We start from the raw sequence: 18236 nt of genomic DNA on the forward strand, positions 1-18236 counted from the left end.
ATTTACGAGGCGGCATCACATTTGCTAGTTTACTTTAGTTACTAAGTTACGGCTCCAAAATCCGTCCGGGGGAAACTGAGTTTAGAATGTAGTTCCGCAAACAAAAAAGTAACGTGCCTGGTTAAAACTACACTATATTCATTCGGATTACAACACGTACCGAACCGAACGTCCTGTACCGAACGGTACGGATACGTGTACCGTTACACCCGTTATGTTGGCTAATGATGAAGCTAAATAACTTAATCTATATACATAAAATAATATTTGCATTATACTAATTAAATATGGATACAACAACATTTTCTCGTCAAATTCATTCATTATTTTGCCAGTTTAGCACTTTCGAAATGACTCATTTTCGATTATTATATTACAAATGTTTTAAAATAAATAAATAGATTTAGTAAAATATTACAGCACTCAGTTTAAGAGAACTAAGGCTGCATATTAGCTGAGCTGCAGAGGAGTGTCAGTTGGAAAATGATACATTTTGCACAATCTCCCCCAAAAAAATGCTGTTTTGGTGGAGTTAACTTTTGTCAGACCTGCATCTTAGAATCAATTAGTGGATAAATCTGTTTCACTCATCTTTATCTCTTACAGTTCAATTCACAAATTCATGTTTTAGAATATTGTCATGAATCAATTAAATAGGCATAGTACTCCTGCTTCTCAAATGTGTATATACTTTTTTTACTCAGCAATTTTAGAATATATTATTGAATTTGTTCTCCAATTTGTCTTTTTTTAGAAGTAAATGACAGTATACTTGACTAAGGAAACTCAAGTTCCATATTTGAGGAGCTAAGAGGACCTGACTGTCAGTTGGAAAATGATACATTTTGTTACATGGGACTGGACAATGAGGCAACTGCCAATCACTGCCAACCTGCCCTTCCCCCCTAGTGAGGCTCCAAGTCTTTTCACACCCCAGCCTTCCCTTTCCTCAACACCATGTTGGTTCCACAGATTCATGTTATTAATGTCAAGTTCTGATCTTACCACCCAAGCGTGCCGCACAAGCCCTGAAAAGTGAAGCCAAAACGTCTCGATCGCCCCCTGGTGAGTGGTCCCAGTATAGGTCATAAATCCCGCCCTCCCCATGTTATTCAATGGGACGCGAGACCAACTAAACAATTAAATTACCCTTCAAATATATTTTTTCCGAAGCTGGTTTCTGTCATTTACTGTAGTTTGTATCACCCTAATGTAAATTCAAGAGTTTGTTTTTAAAATAAGTTTGTTTTTAGTTAGTTATTTAATGCTCTAACAACGGTGGTGTGACGTCGTGATTCACAGCTGTGATTGACAGCTATCTGAGCCGAGGAGCCACTGAATCTTCGGGGGACTGAGGAGATTGGAACTTTACATTTAATCTCTAAATTTCTATAATTTCACACGGACATAATGGGTTGTTCTGCAGTACATTGTGCTAACCGATCTGGCATTTCCAATCGATCTTTGAATTTTTTTCGCTAAGTTAAATTTTTAAGCTATTTAATTAGTAAATAAATGTACTGGGCTAGCTAACGTTAGCTAAAAGACAACAAGCCTCGTTAATAGCCATGTTAATAGCTAGCAGGTGATCGTTAGCTAGAAGTTACCAATTATTTTTGTATTATGCCTATTCTAAATTAAGGTTAAACATGATGTAAGTTAGGCTATAACATATCGTCTAGGTTTAACAAGCAAAGGTTGTACTGTACTTGGACTTGCGATTGATTACGGTATGCGCATTCTGCGAGGGAGAGTGAGGGCGCGGCACAGGGGTGGGGCCGTTGATTTCGCGGCTTTAGGGCTTTACTTCCTTCTCGCTACTGCGCATAACTACTGCGCAGAACTGGTCCCAAGATCGCTATCTGCGCAGACGCAAGTCCAAGATGTCAGCGCCGTGTCAGGACACTGGTGGCTTCATTTTTCACCAATGGAAAAGAGCGAAAGGGCGTCGTCCATTATATATACAGTCTATGTTACCACCTGACAGCTTCAGGCAGGTGCTATAGATTTGCCAAATTCTGACCCTGCCATCTGCATGTCGCTACAGAAATCAAGATTCCTCAAACCAATCTACAATTCTCCAGATTCAATCAACCTAAATTTTCTGTTATTTGCTGACTAGAGTGAAACCTGTTGGTGACTTATGCTGCTGTAGCCCAATCTCTCCAAGGTTGAACTTGTCCACAAATGTTATTTCCCCTACCGCTGCTGTATCTTGTGGTTATTTAATTTAATGTCACTATCCTGTCAGCATTAACATATTTGTCTCTTCTCGGACCTCTCTAAATAACAAGACATGTTTCAGTCTCAAAACTGCTGCACATACTGGATGATTTTTAGGTTTTTGCATCCTTCTCCATAGACTGTAAAAACTACTAACGTCTGTGCTAACCAATTAAACTGTCCATGTGTAAACATATGCTCCACAACAGACAGGAAGTTCTCTTAGCATACATGGGCCTAATGTTGGTCAGAATACTCTTAAGGAAAGTCCCACTCCAGCATAGTCTGTGTCCACACATGATTTTGTTTCTTCAATAGTAATTTCATTTTCTTAGGAAATTCTGGGTTTGAACAAATCACCACAGTCAAACTGGTTGGTACTGACTTTAGTCAATTGGTAGATGGACATGCTGTGAAGGGGGGGAATGGCTAACAAATGCTTGTGGCTAGGCTATCCTTAGTTTGGGGCTAAAACTAGCTTTGGCAAATCACGTTCAATACAAATGTGAAAATGTTTAACCTATACATGTCAATTTGCAACTTTATTATGCAAAATCCTATTAACTGAGATTCACACCGGTAATGGTGGTATCTTTGAATCCAGGGTATGTCAGTTAAGGGTGGGGTGTGACAATAGGTAAAGAGTCTTTGGGGGGAGGGCAGGCTAGCCGTGATTAGTGATTGTCTTGTTGTGCAGTCCCATGTAATAAAAAACACTGCTCAAAAAAATGAGGGGAAAAGTAATCATCACAGTATAGCACCAAGTCAATTAAACTTCAGGGAAATCAATCTGTCAAGTTAGGAAGCATAAGCGATTGTGAATCAATGTCACCTGTTTTGGTGCAAATGAAAGTGAATAGAATGGAAATAGAAATAGAATGGTTTTGCAGGTGGTGGCCACAGACAATTGCTCTCCTTATCCTTCCTGACTGATTCTTCTCAGGTTTTGTGTTTTGCTAGTGTCCTTGACATTACTGGTAGCATGAGGCAGTACCTGCAGCTCCTCCAGGATGGCACATCCATACCGTTGCAAGAAGGTTTGCTGTGTCTCCCAGTACAGTCTCGAGCATGGAGGAGATACCGGGAGACTGGCCGTTACACAAGGAGAGCTGGACAGGGCCGTAGAAGGGAATCAACCAAGCAGCTGGACCGATATGTGCTCCTTTGTGCGAGGAGGAACAGGAGGAGCACTGCCAGAGCTCTACAAAATGACCTCCAGCAATCTACTGGTATGCATGTTTCTGACCAAATTGTAAGATGAGAGCAGATTCACACTGAGCACATGTGACAGATGTGAAAGACTCTGGATATGTTGTGGTGAGCATTATGCTGCCTGCAACATCATCCAGCATGACCGGTTTGGCGGTGGGTCAGTGATGGTCTGGGGAGGCATATCCTTGGAGGGTCGCACAGAACTCCATGTGCTAGCCAACAGTACCCTGACTTCTGTTAGGTACCGGGATAAAATCCTCAGACCCATCATCTGAATTAACTTGAGAACCTCTGGGACATAACCTATCAGTGCATCTGATGCTGCCAAGAAGCGAGTTCAATTGTTTACTTTGATGTTTGATGCGAGTTAAAATCCAGCCCTCAATTGGTTGGTGATTTTGGTTTCCGTTGACCATGTCATTTTGTTCTCAACAAATTATACACAATGTACAGTAAAGATTGTGATCTTTAATATATATTTCCTTAATTGAGCCCCGATTTAAGTGTTCCCTTCATTTTTTTTGAGCAGTTTTATATCAATTTCAACTGACAGTCAGATCTACTTCAGCACTTCTAATATGCAACCTGAGTTCACTGCTCACATTGGAAGCTGTAGTACATTCCTCCATTTTAATTATTGAGTTATGTATTTTAAAATGTTTGTAATAGAATACATTTAAATTATATGAATTTATATTTTCTGAAATGATAAGTTGACAAAAATGAATACATGCATTTGACAAGCAGTAGGGTTATCCATAATTACTTACACCATGTTCTGGCTATTCTGTCTGTGACTTCAAAGTGTAATTCACTTGTATCATTCAAGGGCTAGCCCCAGAACTTGCCAAGAAATATTGTGTGGACACAGACTAAGCTAGAGGGGAACTTAGCTTTACCTAGTGCCAAGGTCAGTCCATGGTTAAGTAGTGTTGTTTAAAAAGGCCTCACAAGACAACAGCACCAGAGCCCTCAGACAGGTCTTCAGTGCTATGCCTGGATGGTTTGAGATAATCTCCAGATAAGGGGTGCAAGCTTGAAAGCGTATACATGTACATACTCTGAATCTATGCTCTTTTAAGTAAAATACTGTACCCATTATACAAGATTTCAGCATTTATATTGCCTTTATTATGAACCAACCCTTTAAATATTGCAGGCCTCAGAAAAGTAAACCCTATAATAAACAAGATCTTAGGTGTTGGAGGAAGTGGTTTGGTGAGCATGTCAATTAAGTCGGTTTTAATAACTCTAAATGGTGTGAAGTTTAATGTTGAACAAATGACGCCTCAAACATCACCTTTAGGCGGATTTGGAAATTAAATCCAAATTGAAATTTCACCAACAGCTACTAAACCGATTTTATAACTTAAAAAAATTGTGTTATTAGCTACCGGAAATGAGGAATACAGAAAAAAACGATCTCAACACGTGGGAGAAGATGAACCGTTTACAAAAGAGAGTTGAACTTCTTCGAACGCACCATGCAAAATGTGAACATTATTACACCCAAAGCAAGAACATAAAAAATGCTACGGAACAACAAACAAATCGGGAACTGCTGAAAAAGGTAAGAATTCACAGCTTTTTTGATTATCCTCTGAAATACTAAAATAAGGTTTTGTTCACTTTTTAACTGAGCATATTGTCTGATTCACATTTTATTTGACGATCTTCCTGATTGGCCAGGGTATTCATATAAATCCTTATCAAGTGAAATACTGTCTTTTCTGCGCCAGCTACAATGAAGTTAAGGCGTCTTCGTAGTAATGTAAGTGATCAACTGATTTTAGGCTAATATATATATAGGTATTTGATTAGAGGCAGTGGCATCACTGGAAAAAAAACTGCCACCATAGTTTTACTTAGATTATCATATACAATCACAGACTAATTCAGTTTGTTTTCTTAAATGTACATTTAACAGGTGTAAATTGCTTCATTATTTCTGTCTGCGATGTTTTTTTGTGGATATACTGTTATAAACACATCCAGATTTAGCTAATAAATTCACTCTGCGCAGTGCTCAAACTGCACCAGAATCACGCGTTTGCGGCATTTGAAAAGTCTATAGGCCAGTCGCATGATTTTTAACATTAAAGGTCTGGATATGTGCGCGGATAAAAAAAAATATTTTATTACGTTCTGCAAGAATTATATCTGTAGAAGAATGATCAGAAATGCAATGATTTTCAGTTCCTTGGCTAGTTTTAACAATTGCTCTTTTTTGACGTTAAAATTCCAGAATTCCGGCCATATTGAACAGCTATGGCGTATGTTTTAAATAGGCCTAACCATATACTACCCTACATTTAAACAGTACTTAAACACAAACGCTATGATCCAACACATTTCTATTATATAAATTAGTCAACAGAGTAAACTCATTACAGTCTTTGAAAACTGAGCATATGTAGGCTAAATCTTGAGCCTGATCGTAATTATTTTTGATTCCAAAATCATGTTTACAATATGAATGAGGGATTTTAAGGACAATGTTAGTAAAGTCTCAACAAATACCATGCAAATAAAGTCCGTTTCTATAGGATGTCTAGCCCTTGGGGGCAGAAGAGCGTTTGACAGCTCTGCGGATTATTCGCGTCTACTCTGATCGCCAAAAGAAAAAAACAGCGTGTGTAAAATATTTTGACTAATATTCTAAGTCGAATTTCGTAATTTCTATCCATATTTCTTAATTAGATCATGCGTATTAAATTGTATGAATATACATTTATGTTGTCCAATTGCATAACCAACGTTGAAACTCGTTTTGCTACTTAAGGAAGGCTATTTAAAATGACTAGTCAGTAATATTTGCAGCGGAGCGAGAGGTGAAATGTCACGGTGCGCATGGAACGTAATTGTCATTGCTTTGCGGTTGCGTTTTATGAAGAGCGTTTGTTTAACATTATTGATTTGTGATAGTTCTGAAGCCAAACAACTGCACTGCTCCAGGCACATTTTGGTTTTAAGCCAAATGAACGAGGTGAGCCCAATAATGCAAACACTGCATATCTTATGAACCATCTCCGGATCCACCACAGATATTTTTATTATATTATTAGGCTACACTATAATAATGGCTACCTCATTCAGTTTTCCTCCAGTGCACATTTAGAATGCCATTTAGAATTGCCATTTGTACCCGCACAACTATTATCACGCTTGTAACATACATTATACTTAATACTTATAAATGTTCTGCCCTCCTCTATTTGCCTTAATTGCACATTTAGTATTGGCATTTTTTGCACATCTATACATTCCACTGGTAATATATATGTACTTAATACTTGTACATTTTCTGCCCTCTTTTATTTTGCACATGCTAACAGCATTTCGTTGTAGTGTACTTGTACTAGTTCAATGACAAAGTTGTAATCTAATCTAATAATGGCATAACATTTACAATATAAACCAGCCAATTGTTAATCCCAATTATTTGTGCAACAATTAATCGCCAGCTTAAATGTCATAATTGTGACAGCCCTAACTACAACAATAAAATTAAACCAATCGCCTTGCTATTGTTGATTAAATTAAGACATTAGCCTACATAAAATGTATGTCTCTTTGCATTTCAAGCCCATCAAATTAAATAAGGAGGAGCAGGAGCTTGATGCATTTCTGTGGTTACATATGAAATAAATTACATTGCCTAATATTGTGTAACCTATGTATTTGGCATATCAATTTAATAATCAATTCATGCATAATCAATTTATGTATTTGACATATATAGCACCTGACATTTTGGCCATTTATATTTTCATTTGCCAGACAACTACACGTGATACCAGCGAAAAGCCGGCATATGCAAACCCTGTTTGCAATAATGGGGAACATGCAACTCTGTGTTCTTGATTCTGAGAGTATTATTGTATTCTGTTCGGCAAGGAACATCACAATAGGAGAGTTATCCCATCTCGATTTAATAAACATGCTATTTTCCAATGTACTCCGTTTATTAAATTCTATATTAATTTCATTTTAGCAACATGCTGAGTAAGACCTTCCAGAAATTGTCAGTTGCGCTTCATTTCCATTGATCTGACCATGGCAGGGACAGTAGCTTCATTTATTGAGTCACCTTCCAGTGTATAGGCATTTGTTGTGTTTAGTGTAGTCTACTAGTGTTCATCCTATTAAAGCAACATCTTAATTTGTATGTAATATAGTTTATTTGCACTGATAACCTTTAAAAAAATATTCTCTTTGGCATCTCTCCACTCTTTTTAGGTGATGGAGAGCAACATCAAACAATAGAAGGTGTGTATTCCGTCCAATGGGATGTATATGGGTTAATTACAAGTTTGTGTAATTACAAGTTTGGGTATATTGTGGACCTACCCAGGGGACCCTTTCGTGGCTTGAGACTTAGGGTGTGTAGTCTTAGGGTGTAAGTTGCCCTACTAGGATACAGACATTTAACTGTAACAGGATGCTGGTCCTAGACTAATATGTCTGTTTTTAAAGGTCACACAGTACTGTAATGTTATTGTAATGTATTGTAATGTTATTATAAAATTTAATAACATTACAAAGTTCACCAGAAAGATTGATTTGTTGCGTGTATTCTCTTTTCTACAGACTGCAGTATAACATGTAATTATCTCCTGAGAGCAGTTTGTTTTAGCAATCACACAATTTGAAATGGTGATATTATAACATAACTTTTACAGAAGATATTTTTACAGCAAGCCCAAATAATCTGTGTTACAAAGTTCATGTTTTACAGGATCTATCAAGCAGAGTGTTCCAGAATTTTTTCAATAGTTATTGTTTCACATGTAATCACTAATTCTTATTTCCTTATTGTAATGTTACAGGAAACATGGGAAGAGGAAAGTTTTTCTGAGAGAATTTCTGAAGGTGGTGTATCAGATTATGTGCCAGAGGAGAGCGCCTCTGAAGACTCATATGCTACTCCAGGCAAAAAGAAACTTGCTGGTGGAATTGAACTATCCAGCTGTGCTAAACTTACAATGAGTGCAAAGACAAGCAAAGTCTTTCCAAGCACATCCACTGAGGGTAAGAAAATGTTGTCTGTCAAAAAATGCAACAATCAGGAGGGTAAAAGGAAATGGGACAAAAAGCACTACTGTATTTATTGTCAAAAGCCCCAGAGCAAAATGGCAAGGCATTTAGAGAGGAAGCACAGTAAGGAAGTGGATGTTGCATGTGCTATAAGTAACCCAAAAGGCTCAAGAAAACGTCTTTTATTACTTGAGCAAATTAGTATGTTTGGGTTTGACTGTGGGTTCTATCATTTTTAATGGGACTGGGGATAATGGTTTTCAACCTGTATACCTATTGTGTACCTATAAGATGTGGCTTGACCCGGTACCTTATGGGGATTGGCTCAATTTCAAATACCAAATGTATTGTGCATCATACTCGGACCAATTAAGAGAGACCACACCAGGGTATATGGTGTATCCATTGTCAGTTAGCCCCCACTTTCCATCTCGCACCTACTTAAGATACTTACCTTTATAGCCTGATGAAGACCATGCTATGGTCGAAACGTTGCTACTTCTTGTAAATACCTATTGAAGAATTGAAAATAAAAAAACGAATCAGATCATCACAGAGTTTTTTCGCTTTCATTTGATTTTATTAAAGTTTAAAAAGAGTAAGCTAAACAATCCGGTTGTTGCAACGCGCCCACTATGGCTAACTGGCGACGGGAATATTCAGACTACCAGCGCTCCTACACGGACGACAAGTTTGCACGGCGCAGACCTTCATACTCTCCAAGGAGACAGGTAAAGATGGATTACCATGACCATCCCCGCAATTATGGAGACTGCAGCTACACGCAAGTTGTACGAGAGGGATGCCCACGTACTGCCAGACCTCCCGCTAGCCAGTTTGCGCCACGGAGCTACACCAGCGCTCAACGGGCACACAACCACCGCGAACCACGGCTGGAAGACGACCACCTTTACGCCCGACGGAGAAGAGGTTCCAACTACCGCCGACCGGGACGTCAACCGGCTCCCTCCGCTTCCAGGGTACGTGATCAACAATGGGGACGACGGGGACCAGCTAGGAGGGTCTCGCCGCCTAACAAGCCCACTGTAGACGAGGCTAATTTTACCCTGAAAACCAGGGCAATATTCAGACTTATAAAAGCCACTCACCACCTGGCTAACGTTACGGCGGACCAGCCGCCCGCCTCTATTACCAAGATGATGAATCATTTGGCTACCTCCATAAAACCAGCAGCCCCTACGGCGCTAACGCTATCCCACATTCAGGGAAACGCCATGAACTGGTCCCACACTACACTGATCATTTTGAGGGACCACTATCAGGAGGACATTGATAACATAACACAAGTTCTAATCCAATTAGAAGCGTGGGACTGGGCCCGCAACCTGGACATTGCCTCAAAGTGGGCAAAGAATCAATTTGGCCGCAGACTGAGGACAACCACCTTGAAACAGGTACGGGAGACCCTCGGACAAAAGGTAACCAGCCCGACCAACGCACGTCCCACTGCACAACCAGAACCAGAGGCACAGGGAACAGCGGCGTCTTCAACACCCCCCTACCATCTCCCTCCTCTCTCCCTTCCTCCCCTGTCCTCCCAATTAACTCCCTCCCCGCCCGCTCTGCTTCTGTCATATCTCTCTCACAGGCACCCAAGGAGCAGAGAACCAGGAGGGTCAGCATGGCGACCATCCCCCTTCAGGGCCCCTGTGTGGCGACGGGAGAATGCACAATTCAGACATCAGATGACGAGGAGGAGACACGGCCTGTCACCCTAGTTCCTGACACAGCTCCCCCCTCCCCTCAAGACTTACCACAGGTGGAGGTACATTCGCATCACCCCCCCATTCTCCCCACACCACCCCAGACCATAACAGCGGCCCAGACCAGACTCTCTTTTAGTAGGCCTGCTATGATCTCCACCCTGGTGACCAGGAGGCCCTTCCGACACCTCAACACCCTGAATAAGATGAAGGACTGGAGAATCCACCACAAACAGAAAACCATCATCATGGGGGACTCGAACGTCTACAGGATACCCCCCTTCACCTACCAGTACATCCAGATTGACAGCTACCCCGGGGCCACCTTCAGACATGCAGAGTCCATCCTGGCCAAATCCCAGGCCTCCCCTACGGTCCAGAAACTCATCCTGGCATTTGGAATCAACAATAAAGCACAGAGCCCGGAGAAGACCTCCATCAGACAACTACAGGGTGCCATCAGAATGGCCACCAGGGCATGCCCTAACGCCCAGGTACTGGTCCCTCTAATTAATTTCTCCCCAGATTTACCCAAGCGAGAGAGGGACAACCTTACCAGACTGAATGACTATATCTCCCAGCACCTCCTCGCCATCCCGAAACTGCCAGAGGAACTCTTCAACACGGAGAAAGACAGAGTCCACTGGTCCCAACACACGGAGAGACGCCTCCTTGACCATTGGGTGGCGTACCTAAACCCTAACCCTAACCCTAGCAATGAGACGGGGGACAGGTATGTCTTTAATTTGTCTAAATGTTTCACCCCTACAGGGGCACAACTCTCTCTGTTATGCAGGGGACTAACCTTTATCCCTGTAGTGGACGGCCACAGCAGCCTAAAAACCAGGAGCCAGATCAGACACGATATTCAACAGTGCCACAGGAGGCTCAGGCTGGCCGTCTACTACAGGGACCAACCGGACTCCACACCACCTCCATTCACTCACAGGTCGACCTGGGTCCCTCCCAGAGATGCTATGCCACCCAGTGTACTGAACCTGATCTCCTCAGACTTAGAGTACTTCCATAATGAATTTCGGACTAGTAGGTTGAAACCAAATTTAAACCCATGGGAATTAGAAGCACATAAGGCCCTAGTAAACAACAAAGATATTATCATTAAACCAGCAGACAAGGGCAGTGCCATTGTGATTATGGACAGGGAGCAATATCTCTGGGAGGGATACAGGCAACTACAAGACACCACATGTTACACAAAGCTGCCTAAACCCATCTACAAAGACACCATCCCCATGGTGGATAAAATCCTCAAATCACTTTTCACAAAAAGGTTCATTAACCACAAACAACTCCTTTACCTACAGGGGAACTCTGAACCCAGGGCCAGGCTATTCTACATGCTCCCCAAAATCCACAAGCCCAGACCCTCATGGAACAGAGCCGGGGAGATTCCCCCAGGTAGGCCAATAGTATCAGACTGTGACAGTGAGACTTATTACACAGCGGAATACATTGATTCCTTTTTGAACCCTCTGTCTGTCCACCACCCCAGTTATGTCAAAGATACTTACCACTTTGTACAGATTGTCCAAAACCTTGTTATTCCAACTGATGCCCTCCTATTTACAATGGATGTCGACAGTCTATACACAAATATAGACATCCAGGAGGGTATTCAGTCCATCAGGAATATATTCCACAAATATCCTGATGCCAAAAGACCTGATAAGGAGCTACTTCAATTATTAGAGATCAATCTGGCCAGAAATGATTTTGAATTTGACAACAACTATTTTCTACAAATTAAAGGCACTGCCATAGGCAAGAAGTTTGCTCCCGCTTATGCCAACATTTTCATGGCTGAGTGGGATACTTCTGCCCTGGCTGCCTGCCCAAAACGTCCTACTCAATTCTACAGATATCTAGATGATATATGGGGTATCTGGACACACTCCAAAGAGGAATTCACAGTCTTCCTGAGCACCCTGAACAGCCACAACCCCTCCATCAAAGTCAAATCCACTAGTAGTGATACTGCTGTAGACTTCCTGGATACAACAGTATACAAGGGCCCCAAATTCAATGAAACTGGCAAATTAGACATTAAAGTGTTCTTTAAAGAGACAGACACTCATGCCCTACTATACAGATCAAGCTTCCACCCCCAGCATACCTATGCAGGTTTACTTAAATCTCAATTATTGAGATTTCATAGGATATGCACGAGGAGGGAAGACTTTGAATTGGCTACCCAAACTCTCTTTTCGGCTCTAATCAATAGGGGATACACCCACACTATGTTTAGAAAAGCACTCAAATCATATTTAGACCCCAAACCTCAAAATTTAGACACTCTACTGCCAGTCATTGCTACCTATTCGCCACACACGGTTCGGCTGCTCAGGGTGCTCAGGAACAACTTCAACCGATTTTACCAGGAATCAAACTTACTCCCTGATCACAGCCTGATTGCGGCCTATAGGAGAAACAAAAATTTACAAGATTCACTTGTCAGAGCCAAAATTAGGCCCCTCTCGGCTCCTAAAAGAACCACGGGTAAAGACAGCTTTTACAAACATAAAACATGGGCCATCAACAACTCCACAAAGGAGGTCTACAAAACACAGGGGGACACCAGTGCTCTCACCAAGAATTGTGTCTATTTAATTAGTTGTAAACACTGCAAACTGCAGTATGTAGGGGAAACTAGGAATAACCTACTCACCAGGTTTACCCAACACAGATACAACATCACCAGGAAAAGGAGCACTGGAGTCCCCCTCACTCAGCACTTCATAGCACAGGGCTGGGACTGCCTGGAGGCTGTGGTCCTGGAGGCCAACCCCAGGTGGTCCACGGCCCAGAGGAGAAGAGCTGAAAAAATTTGGATTGCCAGATTAGGCACGACACAACCGCTGGGACTGAATGAGAGGTGAGGGCCCGGGGATTCCCTACAGGACTGAGTTAATGCATTGTGGACGCTGCCTTCGGCAGCGCCACCCAACTTACCTTCTCCTAACCCTAACCCTAACCCTAACCCATCTCTCTCTCTGCCCCCCCTCCCTCTACTCTATCCTCACCACAGGTACAGAGGGAACCGAGGACATGCAGAAAGCCCAGAAGAGGGACCCAAAAGACCCACCTCCCCACAGAGAAAGGGGTCACAACACGATCCTCTATCCCCCCTACTCTGCCTACCCCCCTGGAACTGAGTAATTCCTCAGACTATACCACAGATGAGGACTCTGACCTCCCTGCTCCTCCTGTTACACGGAGGTGGAGGCCTACTATTCACCCCCTCTGCATTCCACCTACACCACAGAAGATGCAGGGCTCAAAACCTAAAACTGCAAACCTTATACTCACCCCAAGGGTCAGGTTACCGCCTACAACACCAAAAACTACTGTTTAAAGATGTATGCCCTTTGACCCCTGACAAGTATACGGCTTACATGAATGCTTTTAATGTGTTTATGCCTCTTTACCCTTGTAGGGACACAGCTCTCTCTGCTGCAAAAAGACCATTAGGCCCAAATGAGGGGAGAGGACCTGGAGATGCTCCACGGAACTGAGTTAATGCGTTGGTGGGTCCCTGCGCTCAGCAAACCCCCTCCCCCATACACAAACCTAACCCTAACCCTAACCCTAACCCTTATCTAACCTTAACCATCCCTGCTCCTTATCTAAACTTAACCGTCCCCCCTGTGCCTAACCTTAACCTTCCTGGGACTTGCACAGAGGTATGGAGCACTCACCAAATTAACCTGACCCTAAACCTTAACCCTAACCCAGAGGACCCCACATCTAGCCCTAACCATTTCTAACCCTAATCAGCCCCTGCCCTTACCTAACCCTAACCACCCTCCCCATACCTCACCCTAACCCCACTGGGGGAACAGGTTATCCCTAATTACAACCCAGCCCTTAATCTTACCCTAACCTTAACCCATTGAACCCCATACCTAACCTTAACCCTATATCCTGGAACCCTTGACCCTGACCCAAAACCCTGCCAGAATTACCACTAGGCCCATTCAGGCACCACATAAGGGGTATTCCTATTGTAGCCTACTTTTTGACTATTATTTCCTTATTATTTTGGCATGTTTCTATTACTTTGTCACATCCTTGGGTCATTATAACCTTGATATTTATTGATTATTAATTACTATTCATTTAATTATTTTTTATTATTTCCAGGGAGTTTTTTATAGATGGGCCTTCAAAACCTGTTATTTTTTGAAATTGCATTGTACATGTTTAATACTTACCTATGGGAGAGGAGTGCATTTGATAGAGTATAGGGATTGGCCGAATTTTCAAATTTCAAATTGTAAGTGTATTGTGCATCACTGGGGAGCCAATGAGATGAGACTACGCTAAGGTATATGTTGTGTCCACTACCGGTTAACCGGCATTCTCCATCACATACTTACCTGATACTTACCTTTAGCCTGATGAAGACCACGTTGTGGTCGAAACGTCGCTTTTTTCTGTAAATACTTATTGGAGAATATACAATAAAAGAAAAAGAAACAGTTATCACGGAGTTTTCTCATTTTATTTGATTACTTAAAAAGTGAAGTTTAATATTCGATTATTGCAACGCGCCCACCATGGCTAGCTGGCGAAGGGGCTACACGGACCACCACCACCACTCCTACGGGGCAGACACCTTTACGCAGCGCAGACCCTCGTACTCGCCAAGGAGACAGGTACCCAGAGATTACCGTGACTATCCCCAAAGCTTTGAGCAACGCAGCTACGCGCAAGTAGTGCGGGAAGGGCGCCCACGAATAGCTAGACCTCCCGTTAGCCAAGTAGCGCCACGGAATTTCAACAGGGCTAACCGGGCGCATAGCTACTATGTGCCTCATCGGGAGCACTACCATCCTTCCACCCGGCCTAGAGGAGGTCCCATCCACCGCCGTCCAAGACGCCAACCAGCTCCCAACGCTCCTGCAATGCGTCGACCACAGCAACGACGACGGGGACCGACGAGAGGAACCTCACCGCCTAGAGCACCCACCGTAGAGGAAGCTAATTTCACCATTAAAACCAGAGCCATATTTAGGCTAATAAAGGCTACACACCATTTGGCCAACGTAACTGCGGACCAGCCACCCGCTTCTATTGCTAAGATGACGGCTAACTTAGCTACCTCTATTAAGCCTGCTGCCCCTACGGCATTGACGTTGTCCCTCATCCAGGGCAACGCTATGAACTGGTCCCATACCACCTTGATCATTCTAAGGGACCACTACAAGGTGGACATTGAAAATATCACGCAGGCTTTAATCCAATTAGACCATGACGGTCCCCATATCGGACTGGTCACCCGTGGGACAACAGGACCTCAAAAGAGGAGAAGACACCCCCCTACCAGTACCATCTCCCTCCTCTCTCCCTTCCTCCCCTATCCTCCCTGTTCTCTCTCCCCCCGCCCGCTCTGCCCCCACACCTCCTCTCCCTCAGGCACCAAAAGAACAGAGGGCCAGAAAGAGCAACGCTACGGCCACCACCCCTCTGCGAGGCCCCTGTGTGACTATAGAGGAGTGCATCATCCAAACGTCGGAGGAGGAGGAAGAGGAACCACACCCGGTCACCCTGGTTCCAGACACTGCTCCCTCCTCCCCCCGGGTCTTACCAATAGTGGAGGTACATGCTCACCATCCTCCTATCCTCCCTACGCCACCACAGATGGTGACGACGACCCAGACCAACCTCTCCTTCAGCAGACCGACCAGGACCTCCACGCTGACCATCAGGAGACCCTTCCGGCACCTCAACACGCTGAACAAGACCAAGGACTGGAGGATTCACCATAAACAACAAACGGTCATCATGGGGGACTCCAACCTCTATAGAATACCCCCCTTCACCCACCAGAACCTGCAGATCGACAGCTACCCGGGGGCTACTTTTCAACATGCAGAATCCATTCTAGCCAAATCACAGGCTTCCCCCACAGTCCAGAGGCTGATCCTAGCAATGCCACCCAGTGTACTGAACCTGATCTCCTCAGACTTAGAGTACTTCCATAATGAATTTAGGCTTGGCAGACTGAAACCAAATTTAACTCCATGGGAAATGGAAGCACATAAGGCCCTGGTAAACAACAAAGATATTATCATTAAACCAGCAGATAAGGGCAGTGCCATTGTAATTATGGATAGGGAGCAATATCTCTGGGAGGGATACAGGCAACTACAAGACACAACATATTATAAGAAGTTGCCCAATCCCATATTTAAAGACACCATCCCCATGGTGGACAGAATTCTTAAATCACTGTTTGTCAAGAAATTTATTAATTACAAGCAACTCCTCTACCTGCAGGGGAACTCTGAACCCAGGGCCAGGCTGTTCTACATGCTCCCCAAAATCCACAAGCCCAGACCCTCGTGGAACAGAGCAGGGGAGATTCCCCCAGGTAGGCCAATAGTATCAGACTGTGACAGTGAGACTTATTACACAGCGGAATACATTGATTCCTTTTTGAATCCTCTGTCTGTCCACCACCCCGGTTATGTCAAAGATACTTACCACTTTGTACAAATTGTCCAAAACATCACTATTCCAACTGATGCCCTCCTATTTACAATGGATGTCGACAGTCTATACACAAATATAGACATCCAGGAGGGCATTCAGTCCATCAGGAATATATTCCATAAATATCCTGATGCCAAAAGACCTGATAAGGAGCTACTTGAATTATTAGAGATTAATCTGGCCAGAAATGATTTTGAATTCGACAACAACTATTTTCTACAAATTAAAGGCACTGCCATGGGCAAGAAGTTTGCTCCCGCTTATGCCAACATTTTCATGGCTGAGTGGGAGGCTTCTGCCCTGGCTGCCTGCCCAAAACGTCCCACTCAATACTACAGATATTTGGATGATATATGGGGTGTCTGGACACACTCCAAGGAGGAATTCACAGTCTTCCTGAGCACCCTGAACAGCCACAACCCCTCCATCAAAGTCAAATCCACTAGTAGTGATACTGCTGTAGACTTCCTGGATACAACAGTATACAAGGGCCCCAAATTCAATGAAACTGGCAAACTAGACATTAAAGTGTTCTTTAAAGAAACAGACACTCATGCCCTATTATACAGATCAAGCTTCCACCCTCAGCATACCTATGCAGGTTTACTTAAATCTCAATTATTGAGATTTCATAGGATATGCACGAGGAGGGAAGACTTTGAATTGGCTACCCAAACTCTCTTTTCGGCTCTAATCAATAGGGGATACACCCACACCATGTTTAGAAAGGCACTCAAATCATATTTAGACCCCAAACCACAGCTTATAGACACTCTACTGCCAGTCATTGCTACCTATTCGCCACACACGGTTCGGCTGCTCAGGGTGCTCAGGAACAACTTCAACCGGTTTAACCAGGAATCAAATCTACTCCCTGATCACAGCCTGATTGCGGCCTATAGGAGAAACAAAAACCTACAAGATTCACTTGTCAGAGCCAAAATTAGGCCCCTCTCGGCTCCTAAAAGAACCACGGGTAAAGACAGCTTTTACAGACACAAAACATGGGCCATTAACAATTCCACAAAGGAAGTATACAAAACACAGGGGGACACCAGTGCTCTAACCAAGAATTGTGTCTATTTAATCAGTTGCAGACACTGCAAATTACAGTATGTTGGGGAGACTGGGAACAACCTACTCACCAGGTTTACCCAACATAGATACAACATCACCAGGAGAAAGAGCACTGGAGTCCCCCTCACTCAGCACTTTATAGCACAGGGCTGGGACTACCTGGAGGCTGTGGTCCTGGAGGCCAACCCCAGGTGGTCCACGGCCCAAAGAAGGAGGGCTGAAAAAATTTGGATTGCCAGATTAGGCACAATACAACCGTTGGGACTGAATGAGAGGTGAGGGCCTGGGGATTCCCTCCGGGACTGAGTTAATGCATTGTGGACGCTGCCTTCGGCAGCGCCACCCAACTTACCTTCTCCTAACCCGCTCGCACTGGTCCTGGGGGTCTCTCTGGGTCCTCTCCTCTCCAGACCTAAGAGGTAATGGTATTAATTACTACTAATTGAA

General features: G+C 43.3%; 1 protein-coding gene across 6 annotated transcripts; it reads left to right on the forward strand.

Annotated features, from left to right (window-relative positions):
- Positions 1-9088: 9088 nt before the first annotated feature.
- On the forward strand, positions 9089-14699 carry LOC105009030. Of its 6 annotated transcripts, none has more exons than XR_002195809.3 (4): positions 9089-9911; positions 10082-13089; positions 13243-13530; positions 13651-14699. XR_002195809.3 is itself a non-coding variant. In XM_029116465.2 (4 exons), exons 1-4 carry the CDS (start codon positions 9108-9110, stop codon positions 13367-13369), a joined length of 1983 nt encoding a protein of 660 aa, XP_028972298.2. In that variant the 5' UTR covers positions 9089-9107; the 3' UTR covers positions 13370-14699. The 6 variants fall into 6 exon arrangements, 5 of the variants coding, with proteins under 5 accessions (XP_028972298.2, XP_028972300.2, XP_019897156.3 ...); XM_029116465.2 differs by having other exon boundaries at positions 10082-10929; positions 12886-13089; positions 13243-14699; XM_029116467.2 differs by having other exon boundaries at positions 10082-10929; positions 12901-13089; positions 13243-14699.
- Positions 14700-18236: the final 3537 nt, after the last annotated feature.

This window comes from Esox lucius, chromosome 21, assembly GCF_011004845.1.
Source record: "Esox lucius isolate fEsoLuc1 chromosome 21, fEsoLuc1.pri, whole genome shotgun sequence".
Lineage (NCBI taxonomy): Eukaryota > Metazoa > Chordata > Actinopteri > Esociformes > Esocidae > Esox > Esox lucius.

Bases quoted from the DNA above. Each gene is read 5' to 3' on its own strand.
- LOC105009030 (XM_029116464.2), top strand. From the start codon at position 9,108: ATGGCTAACTGGCGACGGGAATATTCAGACTACCAGCGCTCCTACACG. The intron at 9,912-10,081 runs GTAACCAGCCCG...TCTCTCTCACAG, and splicing joins GGGAGACCCTCGGACAAAAG to GCACCCAAGGAGCAGAGAAC. The intron at 13,090-13,242 runs GTGAGGGCCCGG...TCCTCACCACAG, and splicing joins CCGCTGGGACTGAATGAGAG to GTACAGAGGGAACCGAGGAC.